General features: G+C 36.9%; 1 protein-coding gene across 11 annotated transcripts in view; it reads right to left on the reverse strand.

Moving 5' to 3' along the window:
* The window catches only part of stxbp5l (syntaxin binding protein 5L), a 195,240-nt gene that overhangs the window by 47,603 nt on the left and 127,164 nt on the right, over positions 1 to 20,473 (reverse strand). For 7 of the 11 annotated variants that reach the window (XM_048193625.1, XM_048193629.1, XM_048193627.1 and 4 more), the window contains exons 6-14: positions 19,806 to 19,869; positions 17,777 to 17,860; positions 13,829 to 13,952; positions 12,492 to 12,567; positions 11,027 to 11,184; positions 5,613 to 5,685; positions 3,530 to 3,677; positions 3,350 to 3,417; positions 885 to 925 (exon numbers count right to left, since the gene is read on the reverse strand). In XM_048193625.1, the coding sequence (XP_048049582.1) occupies positions 885 to 925; positions 3,350 to 3,417; positions 3,530 to 3,677; positions 5,613 to 5,685; positions 11,027 to 11,184; positions 12,492 to 12,567; positions 13,829 to 13,952; positions 17,777 to 17,860; positions 19,806 to 19,869 (836 nt within the window). The remainder of the gene's footprint in view (positions 1 to 884; positions 926 to 3,349; positions 3,418 to 3,529; positions 3,678 to 5,612; positions 5,686 to 11,026; positions 11,185 to 12,491; positions 12,568 to 13,828; positions 13,953 to 17,776; positions 17,861 to 19,805; positions 19,870 to 20,473) is intronic. The other 4 variants (XM_048193630.1, XM_048193626.1, XM_048193636.1 and 1 more) reach the window with 1 other exon arrangement.

Genomic DNA, 20,473 nt, shown 5'->3' on the forward strand with positions numbered 1-20,473 from the left:
AGAAGCTGGCGTTCTTTGTTCTCAGGAGTACTTTATAGTTTCCTGGTCCGTGACGTCACCCGCACTGACGTCCCGTCACACTATTGGTTCTATTTCACGAGTGCTTCAAGACAAAACACGCAGAGGCGTTCCCAAAGCGACTACGCAGCGTCGATGTTCCCATGAAAGGGAACCTCAATTTTTGATTTTTTTTTTTTTTTTTTTTTTTTTTATAACATAAAACAAGGGATGAGTCAGAATTATTTTTTGTGGTAATCAACATTATGCCACAAATGCTGTCAACTTGTCAAATATGTTCAGTTAGTTTAGTTTTCATGGACTTTTAGTTTGTATTTCATTAGTTCCTGTGTTCCTTTGTTTGATTCTTCCCGCCACTCCATTTGTTTCCATGGTTATAGATATGATTCATTTGTTCCTTTCAGCTGTGTATCATTAATTACCTTGTTTGTGTCAGTACTTAAGTTCTTCCAGTTCCTGTGTTTGATGTCTGGTCTCTTTTGAGTTAGCGTCTGTGTTAGTTGCATTGTTCTCAGCCTTTTGTGGATTACTGTGTGGATTTTTTTTTTATTAAACTCTGTGTTTTGAATCATCATCTTCATTGTCTGTCTGTGCTACTACTGCTGACACAACTGAGTTTAACTTGTATTGAACCTGGAATATTTCTTTAAGTAATGCCCATGGTTGTGAAACCAGCACGTATGGGTGTGGTATTTGGATGTCCATTTTGGCCATATATCGTTGGTTTGTGTTGTAAAGAATAAAATGAAAAATGAGGAATCATATGGCAGAGGTAAGAAAGAGTGAGACGGAAACAGCATGAAGCTGAACGTGGGGTGGGAGGGGGGTGAATTGGGGGACAAGCTCTTCAAAGCGAAGACACTTACTCGCTGTGGCATCCCAAAACTTTATCGATCCGTCTGCATGTCTGTGGGGGACAACAAAGAGGAAGGACAAAGAGCGACCGTATGAGCGAATGAGCGTATGTGTTAAACTGCTTAAGAGGAAGCAGGCAATGACAGCTATGGAAAAAGGAGGGCAAAAGAGGCAGAGAGAACAACAGGCAGGGTCAATAGCACTATTGAATTAAAGCGGAGAAGTGCGATACATTTACCAATGAGAGCCAAGCAGGAGGGCACATTTTAGACATCATTGACTTCAAGTGAAAACAAATGCAATCAATGCATGCTTCAGAACAAAAACAAAATCAATCCAGAGTTTTCAAGCAAATAAAAATACTATAAATGACCTCCATGTGTGGGTGGAAAGTTTCACTTTTTGAGACAGGGGTGTCAAACTATTTTAGGTAAGAAGCGTTCAAGAACCTTGTGTGGGCTGATTTGTTCATTTATTAAGCCTGCACAAAAAACCTTCTGAGGCTACTAAACTAGTGAGAGTGTAAAAAGTGAGTTTTAAGGGAGTTTATTTGCTGAAAGTCTACAGAGTCAAAGATGCCAATGATACGGTGACCATGATAATTCCAGGTTGCTATGGTTGCACAGGTTGTTTACACATTTAAAGTCCCTGTAAAGTCATTTTAAAGTATGTGTTCTGAGTTTGTCACACCGCAGAAAAATGTGTTATTAACCACCCAGCCAAATTTGAATGATTAAAAAAATCTGAAAGTAAATGAAATAAGTCATCAAATTCTCGAAAAAATAGGCAGCGCTCTCTGCTCTCAAACGCTGGGGGCGTGTCTGCTGTCTGCGCTGAAACCACACCCACTCGCGAGAACTACCATCTCATCAACTGACTTGTCTAATGAGTCAAACATACTGATGATGCATATAAATAGTATCACGTTAGAGGGTTGCAAATTTTAGTAGAGTTATTGTGGACTACTTACTTTTTATAACATAAACACACACGGCAACATACACTCATTGGGCACGTACTGCCGACTGTTGTCGAGTCGACAGATGACGGCGCCGCGAGACGGGAGGATGAAGGCTGGGACGGGAGAGACTCTGTCCGGCTCCATATCATATCATCGGTTGGACGATCACTTTAGAATCCTTCATATAATCGTTTTAGGAAATTTAAATAAGGAGACCGAGCTGTATTGTATATAACCACTATGTAATATGCATTTGCGTAACGAAGGCATTAGTAGCTAAATGTGCAAAGGGCTGTATAACTGTAATGACACTCGAGATTGAGCGAGTGAGACGCTGTAGCGTTAGAGGCGGCGCCACGCTCGGTGCGTCATTGACAGTTATATAGTGTTAGGGGCGGGGCTATGCTCAGGGGACCAAGTGCGTCATCAGACCCCCGTTTTAGCTCCGCCCAAAAAATCCTGAACAGAGACTTGGTGAAAAACTGTTTAACGCTCTAACTTTACATTTAAGCATTACACAATTCTCAGTCTATTTAATGTGTTTCAGCAATACATTTGTAACATTTATAAAGTGTCTAGAAAGAATTCTCAGAATTGACTTTACAGGGACTTTAACTCATGGCCATGAGAAATAGATGTTGTTCCCTCAACATAAAGAAGTCGTGGTCACGAGAAAAATATATTGTTCACTCAACGTAGGATCTCAAGGCAATGACTGTAAATCGCATGGCCACAACATAAGGATATAATTACCTCGACAAAATGATCTTGTGGCCATGAATTATCATGACATTCCCACAAATTAGTATCTTGTGGCCACGACAAAACTATATGACGGGATACACACGGGCGAGTAATATATGTATGCAATTTCCCATGAAAACCATCCTGGCAGGTCTAAAATATAAACCTTATAATAAGCTTACCATACTGAATCAGGGTAAGACAAAAACACAAGGACTGATGATGTATTGACTTGTTATTTCAATTTTGTTAATTCTGAAAAAAGAAAAGTTACATAGTGTACTTTTAAATCCAACAAATTGCTGTCTATTTGTTTTTCATACAATGCCTAAGGGTCAAATTTATGTAATTATCTTTTTAACAGAAATAATTATTTGGTAATTAAATGCATAAGATATATCGCATTGTAGATTTTTGAACAGATGGAGTTTTAACAACTCAAATCTTTGTCTCAAAACTCAGCAATGTATTTTTACATTGCTGTATACAGTATATATTTAATTAATGCTGTTCTTTTGAACTTTCTGCTCATCACAGGATACTAAAAAATGGATTTGATCAAATAAATCCCGCCTTGGTGAATTTAAGAGACTTCTTTCAGAAACATTTTACTGACCCCAAACTTGAACTGTAGTGCATTCTAAGATCTTAGCATGCAATACCAAAAAAAAAAATCAATAAAATAATACTTAATGCTGACATTTGACTTGTTTCTGAGCTTTCAGCAACAGTTGAAGGTTGAAAACATAAAGCACACACAAATTCACTTACCCTGTAACAATAATCTCTGGATACGTCTGTGAACCGACCGTCCATGTGCCACCACTGACCGGCCACTCCTGAACACACAAACGATAATTATAATAATAACAAAAAATAGATGATAAGTTAAAATAAAAATTTAGGAACTCAGAAAAAAAGTTTGTAGATTAGCTTAGAACTTTGACAAACCTTGTGGCTGTAGCCGGTCTTTTTGTGTTTGGCTCCTATGGAGTAAAGCACGGGTATGATGTCGGGGGGACAGTCGGCAAAGTAAGCCGTGCACGTGACTGGAGACTCATGGATGTCCATGGGGTAGGGATTCTCAAAGATAGGAAAACTAAAGGAGAGAGGCATTTCTAAATGAATAACAGGTATTTATAAAACAGATGATTTACAGCCCGGAAAGTACTGCGTAATTACAACGAATTTACAGCGTAACTTTCGATAATTATAGTGTACCTATAAAGTAGATCCCCTTCCTCTTGCAGCATGTCTTCTCTTCTCTGATGATGTGTTTACTGGCGTGAGGGCGGGACAACCTGTCACTTACCTGAGATCACAGCAATAGCAAACCATAACAATTCAATAATCCAATCAGTTCCCGATTAACAAAAATCAAGTTCTGCCCTACATTTTGTCTGGTTTGAAAAGCCATCTTGGAAATGCATTAAAAATAAGGAAGAAAAGACTTTGATAACTTCCATTTCATGCTGACTTTAAACCTGAAGTTTTTCTATTTATATAGTTAAATAAGGTTATATTACATAGTGAGAGCAATAAGCCACTCGAGAGTAATATATGATAGTTATTTTACCACAGCTACATTGAAAAATGTGGTAAAATCGCACACAACCTTGATCTTATTACTTTTATATCAGCAATAGCAATATGATAAAAGACACTAACACTTAATAATAATATATTCTTAATTATTAATTCTTTTTTTAGCAATATAGTTCAGTTGCATACATGTAGGTCAGTGGCTTTAATACAGTACCCATGGGAGTCAGTACCTGGTAGCCCACATAGAGTGGCCAACAGAGCACATTCTATAAAAAGCTTCAGTTTCTTTTATCATGATAATACTCATTCTTAAGTATTTCAAATTTGTAGCCATGCAGATCATTTTATCCCTTCAGGTAGCTGTCACTTAAGTAAGGTTGGAGACCCTGATATATTCTGTTTGTGCTTACCTGTAGCAGTGTAATGCACACTAATACAGAAGTCAGTTGATGTGCGGTTACAGATGTATGTGTGGATATAGGATATTTTATGAAAGTTTTTCCAAGATGGCTTTTCGAACAAGACAAAATGTAGGGCAGGATTTGATTTTTGTTAATCGAGAACTGACTGGATTATTGAATTGCTGTGGTTTGCTATTGCTGTGATCTCAGGTAAGTGACAGGTTGTCCCGCCTCACGCCAGTAAACGCATCATCAGAGAAGATAAGACATGCTGCAAGAGGAAGGGGAAGATATTTTGATTACGAGGGCACATACATTTTTTAAAAATAATGATTAATAATAAATACTGCAATATTCCGTAAAAAAAATAGTAAAAAAATAAGAAGTGACAAATTTTATATTATGGTAACTTTAATGGAATATATGGATCATTGTCTGATTCTGAGAGGGTTTGAATGCAGCAGTTTGTTTGTTCATGCACTGTGTCTTTGTGAAGAAATGGCCTTAAAGCAAAAAAAAAAAAAAAAAAGAAAGAAAAGAAAAAAACATCTGATGTCAAACTAACAAAGTCGTTGTGACAAGAGTGTTACTTAAAAGAGTGACAAACAGCCAATTGGTGTGTTTGTGTGTGTGTGTGTGTGTGTGTGTGTGTGTGTCTGTGTGTGTGTGTGTGTGTGTGTGTGTGTGTGTGTGTGTGTGTGTGTGTGTGTGTGTGTGTGTGTGTGTGTCTGTGTCTGTGTATGAGTGTCAGGCTGACCTTGGCTCTTGTTCTTAATAATGACTCATTTGATGGATGTTTATGGTTTATGAGTGACAATTCCATGATATTTACCTTTAACAGATAAACACACCCCCACACAAACTCAGATTTAAATCCTTTTTCCACAAAGCATCTTCAAAAATAATGCACGCACACACACACACACACACACAATAGTTACTGGGTGTTGAGCAATGTTGCCTCTGGTGGAAGTACTAGTGTGAGGCGTTGTTGGAGTACATCACATCGAGTTACATCATTCAGATACACACACATGGCATGAAGTGTGTGAGTTTGATAGTGGAAAGAGAAAGAAGAGATTGCTCACTTGCTCTGGGTTAAATCGACCACAACAAAATCTTTCTCCAGCAGAACCACCACCGCATATGGCTCCTGGACCTCTGTCAACACAAACACAACATCTCAACAAATCACCATCTATGAACTCAAGACAATGACAGCTTCAATACAAAGAATAGATTCAATACTCTAGTTTTATAGAAGTAATGTAGTACAACATTGGACCCAACTGACTTTCATTGTATGAGGGGAGAACACTGACATAAAAATAATCTTTTAATTAATATGTTATGAATATTTATGTTCCACAGAAGAAAGTCATACAGGTTTGGAATGACATGAAGGTGAGTAAATAATGAAAGAATGTTCATTTTTTGGGGTGAAGTATACCTGTAATATGGTGATTCAACTTTAGGTAAATCATTTATAAGTTGATTACCCCTATAAGTGTAACCATTGTGGTGCTTTTAAAAACATTTGTTTTTATTTGACAATTTAACATGCTTATTTGAGCATCCCAACCAGCCTGACCAGCATGAGATCTGTTTTTTTACAAGCAATGGTAGATAGGATGAGTGTTCAAGAAACCTGTTTTAAAACTCATTACTCTCTTTTATGAAAACTGTACAGGTCACGTAGGGCTACATACTGTGCTGTTTTACAATGTGTGTTCGTTAGAGTGAACGAACAAGCAGAGAGAAGCAGGGAGAATAGAAGATAAAAATGGGTAGCAATTGAAATCACTTCACATTTGCTGGATGCTTGCGGTTGTGCATGTGTGTACATGTGCTTGACAGGGCTTTGTCTGCCAGGAAAAAGAGATATAGCGACTCTGTCTTTCCCCTTGACTGAGCAGAGCCAAAACTGTCACTCCTCAAACCATTCAGAATCAGTTCGTATGTAGCATCTCACCTTACTGATGTCAGATTTGCAAAGGAGTCATTCCTTTAAGCTTGTTTTTTCTGAAGATTTTATGTGATTGATTTACAATGCATTTACATTACCATTCAAAAGTGTTTCTTATACTCACTAAGGCTGGATTTATTTGATCAAAAATACAGTAAAAACAGTAAATATTATGAAATATTATTACAATTTAAACAGCCTGTTGTCTATTTTAAAATGTATTTTTTTAAATGTATTCCTGGGATGGCAAATATGAATTTTCAGCAGTCATTATTCCAGTCTTCAGTGTCACATAATCATTTCTTAATATTTTTATGAAAACCCTGATAGGATTATTTGATGAATAGAGCATTAAAAAGAACATTTTTTGAACTAGACATATTTTATAACATTATAAATGTCTTTATATAAAAACTTTTCAATTTAATGAATCCCTGCTGAATAAAAGTATTAATTTCTTTCTTTTTTTTTTTTTTTTAATCTTTAATTATTTTATAATTAATTTTGAACTTTAGTTTATAAAATCACTGAATTGTAAAGGAGAATTTTTTTGAGGATAAAATAATAAGTTAAGGATTAACTTAAAATATTTTATACATTTTTACTGATTGATTGATTGATTGATTGATTGATTGATTGATTGTGGCACAAATCAGGATCATAGGGCATTTTTAGACCTGTAGATCATTTGCCTGGAAACAGGGACTTCATTTGTTAGAATGTTGCATTTTCTTCTTGGTTCGGTTCATTTTCACAAGGCAACATTTCAAAGGGTATCAAAATGTGTTTATGCAAGTCACATGTGAGTAAAACTATCCCCTTATTGGTCAGTTTCCTCTGTGTCATACATCAAGATGGACTGAAAAGTTCACTCTGTGGACTTATTGTGCGGGCTTTATCTGTAGCTGTCAAGACACGCAAACACTTATACAAATGTACAGTGCTCAGCGTAAATGAGTATACCCCCTTTGAAAAGTAACATTTTAAACAATATCTCAATGAACACAAAAACAATTTCCAAAATGTTGAGGTAAGTAAGGTTAATAATATAACTTAAAGAACACATTTTTCAGTTTTACTCAAATTACGGTGATGCAAAAATGAGTACACCCCACAACAAAAACTACTACATCCAGTACTTTGTATGGCCTCCATGATTTTTAATGACAGCACCAAGTCTTCTAGGCATGGAATTAATAAGTTGGCGACATTTTGCAACATCTATCTTTTTCTATTCTTCAAGAATGACCTCTTTTAGAGAATGGATGCTGGATGGACAGTGATGCTCAACTTGTCTCTTCAGAATTCCCCATAGGTGTTCGATTGGGTTCAGATCAGGAGCCACTGAACCACTTTCACCCTGTTCTTCTTCAGAAATCCAACAGTGGCCTTAAATGTGTGTTTAGGATCAATGTCATGTTGGAAAAGTGAGTGACAACCAAGGGCACGGAGTGATGGTAGCATCTTCTCTTTCAGTATAGAGCAGTACATCTGTGAATTCATGATCCCACATAGAAGGCAAAGTTCTCAGGACCTTGCGCAACATTCCCTAAAAGTGACGAAAATTCCGAACCTTTACAGAACATTTGGGACATTCCTAAAACGTCCTCTTCTGGTAATGAAAGTGCTGCAGTTTAAGGTTCCTTATATGACTTTAGGGGGATGTTCTATTTTAGTTATTTTATGGTCACGCGAGAACGTTACAAAGAGGACATTTGAATTTGGTTTTTTAGTCATTGTGATTCACTGATCCTCTCCAGAGACTAAACTCTGAGTGTATTAACAATTAATTTTGCATAATTAATAGTTAGTTGTTTTTTTTTTGGTTCATTAGACAGAGTTTTGATCAGTGTCTTTTAGACTCACACAGACATCATGAATCAGCGTATGAACCTCAACAATGGTGACAATAAACAAAAATCTTTTTTGTGACTTTAGTAGCTTGTTTTGTGATGTTCAGAGTTAATCTGTTTCTCTGAAAATTTTGTCACCATTGTTGAGGTTCTTACGCAGAATCTTGATGTCTGTGTGAGTCTAGATGATGCTGTATGAATAATTTCTGCACAATGATAAAAACGTTCAAAACATCAAAGCAGGACATGATTTTATGCATTATCATAGAACTACAACAACATGAAAGAAATACAACGTTCAGAGATCAGTGAATAAGGCCAATGTGTGATAATAAAATCATCAACAACGAGCAACCAAATCCATTTGATCAGACTCTTTTTCTTTATAACAAATGTGCTTTAGAACAGTGGTTCTCAAACCTGTCCTAGGGACCCCCCTCCACTGCACATTTTGCATGTCTCCCTCATCTCTAACACACCCAATTCAACTCTTGCAGTCTCTACTAATTAGCTGATGACTTGAATCAGGTGTGTTAGATGAGGGTGACATGCAAAATGTGCAGTGGTGGGGGGTCCCCAGGACAGGTTTGAGAACCACTGCTTTAGACACACACAGTTAGAACAATTGAAGAAAAAGTAAAGTCAAAAGTCAAGTGTCAAGAGCCCAACTAAAGCAAGCATTTACCTCCGTAACGGTGACATTTATACATTTTGATTAAACATCAACACCTCATTAAGAAGATTTGTATGAAAGAAACAAAGTCAGAGTGGTTTGTAATAAGTGAAGATACAGAGATCTAGAGAGATCTGTTAGTGTTTAATGTTGTTTCTGTTATCTGAGTTTTGTGAGGTCACCATTGTGCTGGAGAGTAGAGCCTGTGCTTCAGTCAGTGATGATCCAGAAACACTGATGTTCTGCTGCATGTTGTTTTATTTAAAGATAATAACTGTGTAGTTGCTGATGCAGTGATACAGAAGTTACATTAGCTCATGCATGTGCTGTTGTCAGCTAACTGCAAGAGATTTGCATTTTAAAGAAAAGATTTCATAATATTAATCCAGGAATTACCTGTAAATAGCTTTTTTTTTTGTAAGACATTTAAGAAAAATTTTTTTTTGTTTTAACAGCCACTTTTGTAGTCAATTTAGCTCTAATTTTCAATTCAATTTATTGACAAGAGCAGCAGGGATGTTCTGAGAACATTTCCAAATAAAATATGGTTCCCTAAATGTCCAGAGAACGTCTTGAATGTTCTGTGACGGTCCACCAAATAACGTCCCCCAAACCTTAAAAGAACTCCACATCATGACCGTCATTTATCTTGGTCTCATCACTCCAGAGTATAGAGTCCCAGTAGTCTTCATCTTTGTCAGCATGGGCCCTGGCAAACTGTAGGTGGGCTTTTTTGTGCCTGGGCTTTAGGAGAGGCTTCTTTCGTGGACGGCACCCATGCATGCCATTCCTCTGCAGTGTACGCCATATTGTGTCACGGGAAATAGTCACCTCAGTTTGGCTTTCTACTTCTTTAGATAACTGCAGTGAACTTGCATATTGATTTTCTTCAACACTTCTAATCAGAAGGTGCTCCTGTCGAGTTGTTAACTTCCGTGGACGACCTGAACGTCTCTGTGAGATGGTTGCAGTTCCATCTTTTTTAAAATATTTGTACCACTTTTACTACAGTATTCTGACTGATAAGTAAAGCTTTGCTGACTTTCTTGTAGCCTTCACCTTTCTGGTGTAAAGAAATTATTTTCTTTCCCAGTTCTTGTGACATTTCTCTTCCATATGGTGCCATTGCTGACAGCATGAAATGGGAAGGGGTTTTAACACCCTTTTATAGTCAACTGTCTGCTGGACACCTGTGTAATGAATAATTAGACTCACCTGAGGCTGAATTCTTGTTAAATTAGACATTTGTAGTCTAAAATTTAGCTTTGCTCCAGAGACTTTCAGTGAGGTGTACTCAGTTTTGCATCACTCAAATTTGAGTAAAACTGAAAATTTTGTTATCTAAGTTATATTATTAACCTTATTTTCATGTTATAAGTTAAATAGATGTTATATAAAACTTAGTCTTGTCAACATTTTGGAAATTGTTTTTGTGTTCATTGAGATATTGTTTAAAATGTTACTTTTCAAAGGGGGTGTACTCATTCATGCAGAGCATGTAGGAGGCCATGTTCATATATGCCTAAACGAACCGAACTAAGAGAGAAAACGCACCAGGTTCTGAAACAAACGCTCCAAACACAGCCACCCTTAAGCAGGGTGATGACATCAAACTGAAACAAATACATAAAATTAAATGAAATAAAACTAAAACTAAATGTGTAGGACTTAATAATAGCTAAAACAGTGTATATATATATATATATATATATATATATATATATATATATATATATATATATATTTCAAATGTAGAACAGGGACTTCAGGGATTCTACTGTGTGATAACACAAATTTATGTGAATCGGATGTCTAAACTGATTTTTTAGAAATTGTCAGAATGAATTGATTGATTCACTTAAATGAATCTCCTCTCCATCTCTCTGTTAACAACGATTGCATCTACAATGAGACAAAGAACAAAAACTTGATTTTACTCAGTCCGATTAAATGTCCCACCAAGAACAAGTGATATGGAAGACAGCAGACTGAACCGCTTAGCATACTCACCGTTGAGATAGGGCGTGTCACAGAGCACCAGGAAGTCAACTATTGGATAGTCCATCTCTAACACCGTGATGGCTTTGCCATGCATGATGGTTAGGGTGGGTCTCCGTCCTGCTTTATCATACGAAAGACCCCCGGAAAAGACTACAAAGGCTTCACTACTGGAAGACAGGGAGAAAAATAGAGAGTGTAATTTGTCTGTCTGAAATGATTTCTTTATCATGTCAAGACCCATAGCGTCTATCTTATTGGAAGGAGATTTTCATGCCACACAAAACAACCTTGCTTTGACTTTGAAAGTCCTCTCAATACCTTGATAGGAATGTATTGTTTCAATTTAAACTCTTTTTCACAATTCAGTCTCTATGCAAAAAGGAAGAAACAAAAGGGGGAAAACAACATTACAGCCAAACTAATCTAAAATATCATTAAAACTGAGGCGGCCACTTATGACCACTTCTTTGAACATAGCATAGGGAGGGAGGGAGGGAGGGGGAAAACACACACATACACACAAAAACAAGCAATCAAAGATGGAAGTTTCTTCAAATTATGTTTTGCTGCTCATCTTCTGAGAAAAACAGGCTTTATAAAACAGGCAGTAAACTTTAATTGTTTTGTGACAAGATAAAACAGCAGTAATGTTCTCGAGTGGGACTTGGGCACATCTGTCTCAAGCAATTAGAAGGATTAAATTCCATCCACAACACTCAAAACTGCTTTTCCCATAATTCATTTGCTGCATATTATGGTGCATTCCATTTATCCTCAGAGGAGGGAAATTCCTAGTCTCCAGTAGGAACAGTTGGAACGACCCCCTCAAGTCAAAGTTGCGACTGGGAAACTCTGGGGAATCCAATATGACTGCTCAGCACATCAACCGTAGTGAAACAGTAATAATATATTGTTTATTTGCATTTCTGTTTGCCTGTCTCAAACTCAGTGGTGCACACAGTACTATCCTATTTGTGTAAGAAGGAGCGCTTTCGGAGATCCTTTGTTCCAACAGTGGTTAGGCTTTTTAATGTTAGCTTATCTTAATATTGAGGTTAGGGTTTGGATAATTGTGCATTAAATTAAATTATATTACATTTGCCCAAATATTTATATTTATTTATATTAGGATATATTTATTATTTATTATTTTTTAAATTGTATTTTTTTACATTTAATGATATATGTTAATTATTATTATACTTGTATTGTTATTTGTATTGTGTTGTTCATGCTGCTGTAACATTTAAATTTCCCTTTGGGGATAAAATAAAGTCTAAAGTCTAAAGTCAAAATCTGTATTCCGAAAGAGCAATACACAACAAAGTTTTGGACGCGTCAACTTTAGTTTTCCGTTCTGTGTACTGGAATGTGGTCACCTTGGGCGTGAGGCCATTCACAGTCCCGACATCCCTCTTTCGAGGTAAATTGAAAGCAGAATTAGTCTGTGTGGCTTTTTTATGTGTTCTCTTACCTGTTTCTGGAGGTCTTGTATTCGACCTTGAGAATGGGTTTACATGACTCTTTTCTACCATCTCTCTGAGTCTTGCCTAAAGAAAAAATGGTAAAATGGTAAGTTTTAAATGCCTCACTTTTTCACCTAAACTTTTCTTACGTTTATGTCTAGAACTTTCTGATTAAGAAACCACTTTTCCCAGTGAGAGCATGTTCATTTTTATATAACCACTGAGCTCAAGGCCAGCACCCCAAACATAGCAGCAAAGATTGAGAGTGAATCACTTATTCCTGTCAAATCAAACTTGCACACACACACTCACACACACAGTAAACCCACACACTGAATCATCCTCCATAATGAACACACCTGGTGAGGAGGTGTGTTTGCTGACTACGTCAGAGTCAGATTTCACTAATAGATGGTGAGTCATGGCTAAAGGGATCTTTAACTGTCTGTGTGGGTTTACTTAGCAATACTTTGGGGTCAAAATGTAGCCCCAGAAGATCCTTATTAAAACAATTCATGAATCAAAGGAATCTTTCTTAAAATAATCTACAAATGCAAAAAGTCTTCTTTGAAACTCTTTCCCCGCCATTGACGGAATTTTCCGGCAATCCGTGTTTTCACTGTTATGCGACAGAGAGGCGCTATGTTCTTCTGAAAGAATACAGAATCTCTGGATCAAAACACAGGCAAAAAAGAAGTAGAAACAAGCGATAAAAGCATTGCTTATTCAAGTTGTCTTTGACAAAAATGCGTTTTTCTCATTAGTTGAATGTTCAGATATTCATACAACAAAATATTCTGGGGGCATGAAGAGATTTTTGTGAAAAATGATCAAAAATGATGGCAGGCAACTTTTAAAAAAAACGCTGACAGGGAAAGAGTTTAAGGTTCTTTTGGGTGTGGGTTAGCATTAGTGTGTTGTAAATATAAATCGCTTTATAGAAAAACAGTAAAAGTCAAGTAAAGTCGCATTTATTTATATTGAGCTTTATACAATACAGATTGTTTCAGAGAAGCTTCACAGTAATTCAAAGTCTATGGTATGTCCTCATTTAAATAGGTAGACAATTTTAAACACAATAAAAAAAAAAGATCATATGGTAATTAGGGGGCAATGCTTTTTTCCAGGCCTATTAATTAAAAATAAATAAATAATTTACAGAGCATGACTGGAATACACTTAATTTATAATAATTGTGTTTAAAGAATGTTTTACTTAAAATTAATTTTGACATGTTTGAAAAGCTCATTATAAGGTTTAATTATTCATTTTAAACAACAGTGAACAAGCTTTACACCAGATTATTATTAATATGTGAAAAATAAACCTTTATGTGTGTACCCACCATGAGGAAAGGTGACTTGAAAAGGTTTGGCTGTGTTTCTCATATTCCACATGCTCAGACTGCCGTCCGAATGACTGCACATGAACTGCCGCCCCTCATGATGCCAGCTTACTGAGTGAATGGCCTAGCAGAGAGAAACCAGAAGAGAAGCGAGAAGGACTGCATTAATAAATTTTTAAAATGTGCCAAGATCATAATCCAACTCATTTGTTTCATTCTGTTCATTTGTGCCATTTGTAAGAGGACAGGAAATAAGGAAAAAAAAGGAGAAAGAATATGATCACAAAAACGTTAATAAACCTTTAAGTATATAATGTGTGTGTGTGTGTGTGTGTGTGTGTAATATATTATATATATATATATATATATATATATACACACACACTCAGACACACACACACACACACCTCAACATTGATAATAATAAATGTTTCTTGAGCAGCAAATCTGAATATTAGAATGATTTCTAAAGGATCATGTGACAATGAAACTGAAGTAATAAGTAAGTATTAAAATAGAAAACAGTTATTTTAAGATTTCACAATATTACTGTTTTTACTGTATTTTTTTTTTTTTTTTTTCAAATAAATGCTGCCTTAGTGAGCATAAGAGATTTCTTTTATAATAAAAAAAATCTTACTGAGGGAAGAAGACAGAGAAGTAACACTAGAAAAGTAGTCAGAGAAGTGAAAAGAGGGAGAAAGAAATACAGAGATGCCTTCACATGTGTGCATCCTTAATTTGGCTCTGGAAATTAGAGAAATCAGAGAACTAAAGACATGACTAATAGTTCCTGCTTGTGAAAGTCTCTCTCTCTCTCTCAGACCTTCATTCATCTAAGAGTCAATAATCCAATATCAGTAATTATTCCACCATCAAAGCAGCTTGATCTCCACTCATCTACTCGCTAATGTCACACAGTAAATAATAAGTGCAATGATATAGGCGTCAGATTTATTTGATGTTAGTTGGGACAGGGAGTGTGTATGGGGTTTAAAGTGTTTGAGGGTGATGTTTAGTATACTTTAAATGAATGGGATAGAGATTTTTGTACCTTTCCAAATCTATTCCAATTCCTTTCAAGATTAACAAACGTCCTTGTGTCTTTCATCTCATTCCCAGTTTCTCACTTCTTTCCTCACTCCCTCATTCAAAATGCTTTCTATTAAAAGTACTTTTTTTGCACACATGTGTGCATACCAGGCGGGCATCTAAAGCAGCAATTAGGAGACCCCCAGACATTTCCATTTACCAACTCTGACAAACGCTTGCCGCATGACGGTGCCTCAGACTCGCTCCGCAAAGGCAGCCCTGACAGATGATCAGAAGGTGCTGTCACCGAATTGAAACCAGCAGTAAAGGGTTGGAAGGAGAAAAGGGCGAGTTTTTGGAAGGTTTTGTGTGTGCCGCTGTGAGCCAAGGAGCGCTGTGATTGAAACATGTTTTGGAAGGATGAATGCGAGCAGCTGGCTGCAGGAGGCAGTTCCCGTTTCAGAAGGAAGATAAAGTTGTGTGCCAAGCAGTGATTATGCTAAACACATCCACATGGCACAAGGAGGGAAATTAAATCAGAAAAGTGACTTGTGCTCAGTGTTGTTGTAAATCAGCAACAGTGTGGGGAAAAAATGAGCAGATGAGCCAAGTGCTTCGTACCAAAAGTAAATTTACTTGGACAATGGAGAGCGAGAGAGACGTCATTTTTTATTTATATAGCCTAGTTGTTTTTTTGTTCTTTCTCCAATTTATTTTTGTGTCTCTTGTTTTTGGCTGAGGGCTGGATTATAACTAGATGATAAATCTGAGCTTGTGGGTCACAGATGTGCACACACACACAGACTTAGACACAAAGAAAAATACGAATGTTAAATTCAAACATATATACATACAAAAAAAAAAAAAAAACTGTATGCACTAACTGTAGCTACTGTATTTCTTCTAGAGTCCATCACAGGAATAAAATTACATTTTAACCCCTAAATGTATACCTCAGGTCTTTATCGACCCAGAACGTCACCCTCCTCCTCCTCATTCATTTTTCAAAGTTAGACATCAACCTTCTTAGTATTCCTCAATCAATTCATTATAAACAATACATCAAGAAAAAAAATCATAAAATTATAAAAGAATGCCTATTTTCCCATTCATTTTTTATAAAAATTGTATAGGGTCGCTAGCGACCCGAGGTGTGTATCAGTGTAGGTATATTTTTTTCTGCAAAACAATAATTGAATATTTGATGATGGAATAAGTGAAATTCACCTTTATTCCACAAGGTGGCAATGTCTGATACACAATGATGAAGTGACATTTTGTTTAGACAGAAAACAAAATAATAGGAAGTATCATCAGCAAAACTTGAAATGGCTCAGCGATTTACTGCAGAGCAAGTACTGAACGCAATCAAATATGAGTGTCACTGTCGCTTGATGATGGATCTGGTGAAGCTGTCAGTGATCAAAATATCTCAAACTTATTCTCAAAGTGGTCATTTGCTGAAAGAACTGGGAAATGAGCTCTGACGAGGACAGTGATGATGGCATAAAAGCTCCAAAAGGTAGCAAAATGTGCTTTATTTTATTCTTCTGTAATTGTTACTCTAATATTGAGGGGAGTTTTATGTTATTATTTATATTATTATATATATTATATATCACAACAGGTGGAGATCCATCTATATTAGATATAGAATTGGGTCACTAAAGACCCGAATATGTAAGAATGATTGGCGAAACATTCATGCATTTAAGGGTTAAATTGTAATAATATTTCACAATATTAGCATAAGAAACTTCTTTCAAAAACATTTAAAAATCTTACAAACCACAAACTTTTGAACAGTAGTGATCATATTATTGTGGCAAGCATGGCAGGGCCGAGATACGTGAGGGGCTGCCATGAGTAAAGCTGCTGTGAGGGGCTGCCGCTTTACTTTAATTTTGTTATGTTTATTTTGTGATTAAAGTTTTACATTTAACTTTGCCGGTTCCCGCCTCCTTCTTCCCTGAAATTTAAACATTGTTACACTGGTGCCGAAAAATCCAGAAGGAAAAAGGGATGCGCTGTCATCTCCATTTCCGCTGTAGGGAAGTCGCGGTGACATTGAGTTGAATTGTGCAGAATCTGCCACCAAGGACGCTCAAGGTGGTGGAGCTGGAAGGCTAGGCGAGAGGACGGTTATACTCGCCTCCACGTATATACTGTCCACCAAAGCGTGGAAGGGTGGCTGCCGTCGGGTCGAAGAAGGTGCTGATGTCAGGGCTTGCATCCAGCAGCTAGCATGGGTAGGAGCAGGTGCCACAGGAACGGGGCCTCGCTGTCGGATCAGGGGATGGAACGAGAATAAGTCCATCCAGTGCCACCATCAGGCATCGCAAAGAAGTTCTCCTGGCTGGTGGAGGACGAAGCGGCTCTACGTTTTGGGAACTGGACCAAGAATTTTTTCCTCTCTCTCTTCTCTGTCTCTCCTCATGCTTCTGTCTCCTTTTCTCTCACCTCATCTGTCCTTACCCCCAGGTGCTGCGGCCGCCATGACGTGAGAGCGCAGTCTCAAGGGTACCCCTGGCCTGTAACTGGCAATGGGGGTATATGACAAGCAGGGTGGGGCCGAGATCCATGGCAATGGAGCGAGGCCAGTGGCGCGAGTGATAATGAAGCATCACCTAAACACCACACCGGTCTCAAGTCTCATGGAGGAGCTCCAGAATGATAAAAGGAGGAGTGACGATAGTGCAAGATGAGAGAGGACAAGGCCTGGACTTTATGTTGTGTTTTATATTAAATTGGCAGTAGTCCGTACTTTTGTTTTGTTATTTGTTTATTTTGTGGAAATAAAGTTTTACGTTAAACGTTCGCCGGTTCTCGCTTCCTTCTTAACTGAACTTTAAACATTGTTACAATTATAATCTATTATGGAAATAAAAAAATAATAATAAAAAAATTTACACTCACCTCATCATAGTATATCCTGAAGTCAGCCCTTTTAGCCCTCAGGTCCCACATTACTATTGTACCGCTCTCAAAACCTATCAGCAACTGAGGGACACACACAGAAGAGAGAGAAAGAGATAGAGAGAGAGAAAGCAAGAGTCTATAAATCCCAACTGAATGGCAATAAATAGTGGAAACCGAGCTAAGAGTGTGTAACAAATGTCAAGAGCCTTTTGGCTGTTTTGGTTTAGAACAGAACAGACACACTGGTGATTGGGCACATTTATTATTTAACTGGACATGATGGAGCAAGCACTGATCAAAACAGACCCTTGCTTCATACTGGGAATCCTTTCTCTGTCACAAACATTGGCAGAAAGTGTGTTGGACAAAAATACTGAATTTAAGAAATGGCTCCGTTTCAGTTCATGAGTGTGAATTTGAACTGAACTATCCACACTTTACAAGAAGTTGACTTGGATGTTTGAATTTTGAAATTTTGGATTTTGGAGTTTGAATTTTGGACCTTGAAAATAGATATTTCATCACATTTTAACACTTCCATTAATTCAAATTCTGATTCACATTCTGCATCCTATTAATTAGACATTGAACTGTCCTCCACCTCTTATATTGTCTCTGCTGCAGCATGTCTGTTTTGTATCCTTTTCCAAAGCCTTATCAGTCCTCCAAGCTTGTCTGTATCAATTCCCACAATGCATCTGATCTTCTGTGACTATAGTAGCATGTAACCACAGCGATCTTCCCAGATTCTTTTCTTGGAAGATGACCTCGCTGTACCCACTCCAAAATGCCAATGCCTCCTCCTGGAGATGGCAGATCCTTAAAAAGGAATAGTTCACCCAGAAATTTTATTTCATCACTCACCTCTATGTCATTCCAACCCTGTATTATATTTTACTTCTATTATGTTTTTCTAGGAAACACAAAAGAGTGCCTAAGCTCTTTTTCATTCAATGAAAAGTGAATGGTGAATTATACTGTAAAGCTCCAAAAGACCTATTGTATGTCTTCAGTAGACTTAAAATATAGTGCTTTAATCTCTTGTCCTCTGATTTCTATCATTTTTGGAGCTTGGAAATATAAATCACTATCCACTTTTATTGAACTGCTCAGATTTTCTGTCTAATATTTCCTTTTTTGTTCCACAGAAGAAAGAAAGTCAGTAACACTTTAGTATAGGGAACACATGTACCCCCGGTTTCACAGACCTAGTCCTAGCTAGTCCTAGACTAAAATGCATATTTTAAATCAAACTGACATACCTTAAAATAAATCAGTGCCATTGTTTTGTCTCAAGATGTACACCAGTGATGTTTTTTTTCTGGTGTACGTTTATAAAAGATACTTAAATATTCTAATTGAACTAAGGTTTAATCCTGGCTTAGGCTAAGCCCTGTCTGTGAAACCGGGCCATAAACTATTAACTATGACTTTTCCCTCAATAAACACCTAATTTACCACTTATTAATAGTTGGTAAGGTAGTTGTTAGGTTTAGGTATTGGGTAGGATCAAGAATGTAGAATAAGGCCATGCAGAACAGGGCATTAATATGTGTTTAAGAATTCTTATAAACAGCCAATAATCTAGTAATATGCATGCTAATAAGCAAATAGTTAAAAGACCCTAAAATACAGTGATACCAGAAAGTCATACAGAGTTGAAAAACAAGTAGATGATGATAAAATTGTCATTTCTGGATGAACGTTCCTTTACACGATTGTCAATTTGTGTGCATGTAAGAGATGTTTAGCATGCATCCTCAATACAAGATGTTAACACCAGTAGTTGGGGTGAATATCAGGTCACATAACAAGCGTATGCATGCGTGTGTGTATCCTGATGAGTGTTAATGAGTCAGAACTGTGTCAACGCATGCAAAGTACCTTTTATAAAGAACTCCAGCAGTCATGCTAAGGAACACTAATGCATTTTTTTCATAATGGGAAGGCTTTGTGCTCACTAGTCCTAAGTTGTTTGAAAAGTTTTGAGCTCTTGATTCAAGAGGGGAAAAAATGCATTCCTTACCTTTCCCTCATCTTTTGGACTGTCACTCAGATGAACAACGGGACCTGGATGTGTCTTTGTTGATCTGAGAGGAAGAGATAAAAAAAAAAAATTCAAAAGATAACAGGAAGATGGAAATGACACATTCTCTGAGCCTGTGGCTTGTAGATCATGTCTGTTAGCTCTGAGGTCATGATGAAATCACCACTTGTTCAGGGGTGTTGCATTTAAAAAAAAATATGCAGAGACTAGCAATAGCACAAAGCAAATTAAGTTGTTAGCAAGAATATCCTGTTTCAACAGGATATACATTAAGACTGAAACACATTACATCCGTCATATCTTTCATGGGGTCTTTTGGGAATAATAACACCAAAGTCAATTAACTAATGATCATGGTTTTGCAGTAATCTCTTGCTTTTAGCCAGAGCATCCAAAAAACAAAATAGTCCGCACACTGAAAGACATACATCAAAGACATTTGACCAAGGCAAGGGTCTATCACAAAAATTACTTTAATTTAACATCTACAAGGTGAAAAAAGTGCATAAAAACAGACGTTTCAGCTCATGCTTTTTTTTTTCAGTGCTCATGGAACAAACAGCAACACCACTCTCCTATAGACACAATTACAAATTGTTACCAGCTGAGCTCAATCAATAGGTGGTAGGTGACTACAAAAAAACAAA

Source organism: Megalobrama amblycephala, linkage group LG6 (genome assembly GCF_018812025.1).
Source record: "Megalobrama amblycephala isolate DHTTF-2021 linkage group LG6, ASM1881202v1, whole genome shotgun sequence".
Classification (NCBI taxonomy): Eukaryota; Metazoa; Chordata; class Actinopteri; order Cypriniformes; family Xenocyprididae; genus Megalobrama; species Megalobrama amblycephala.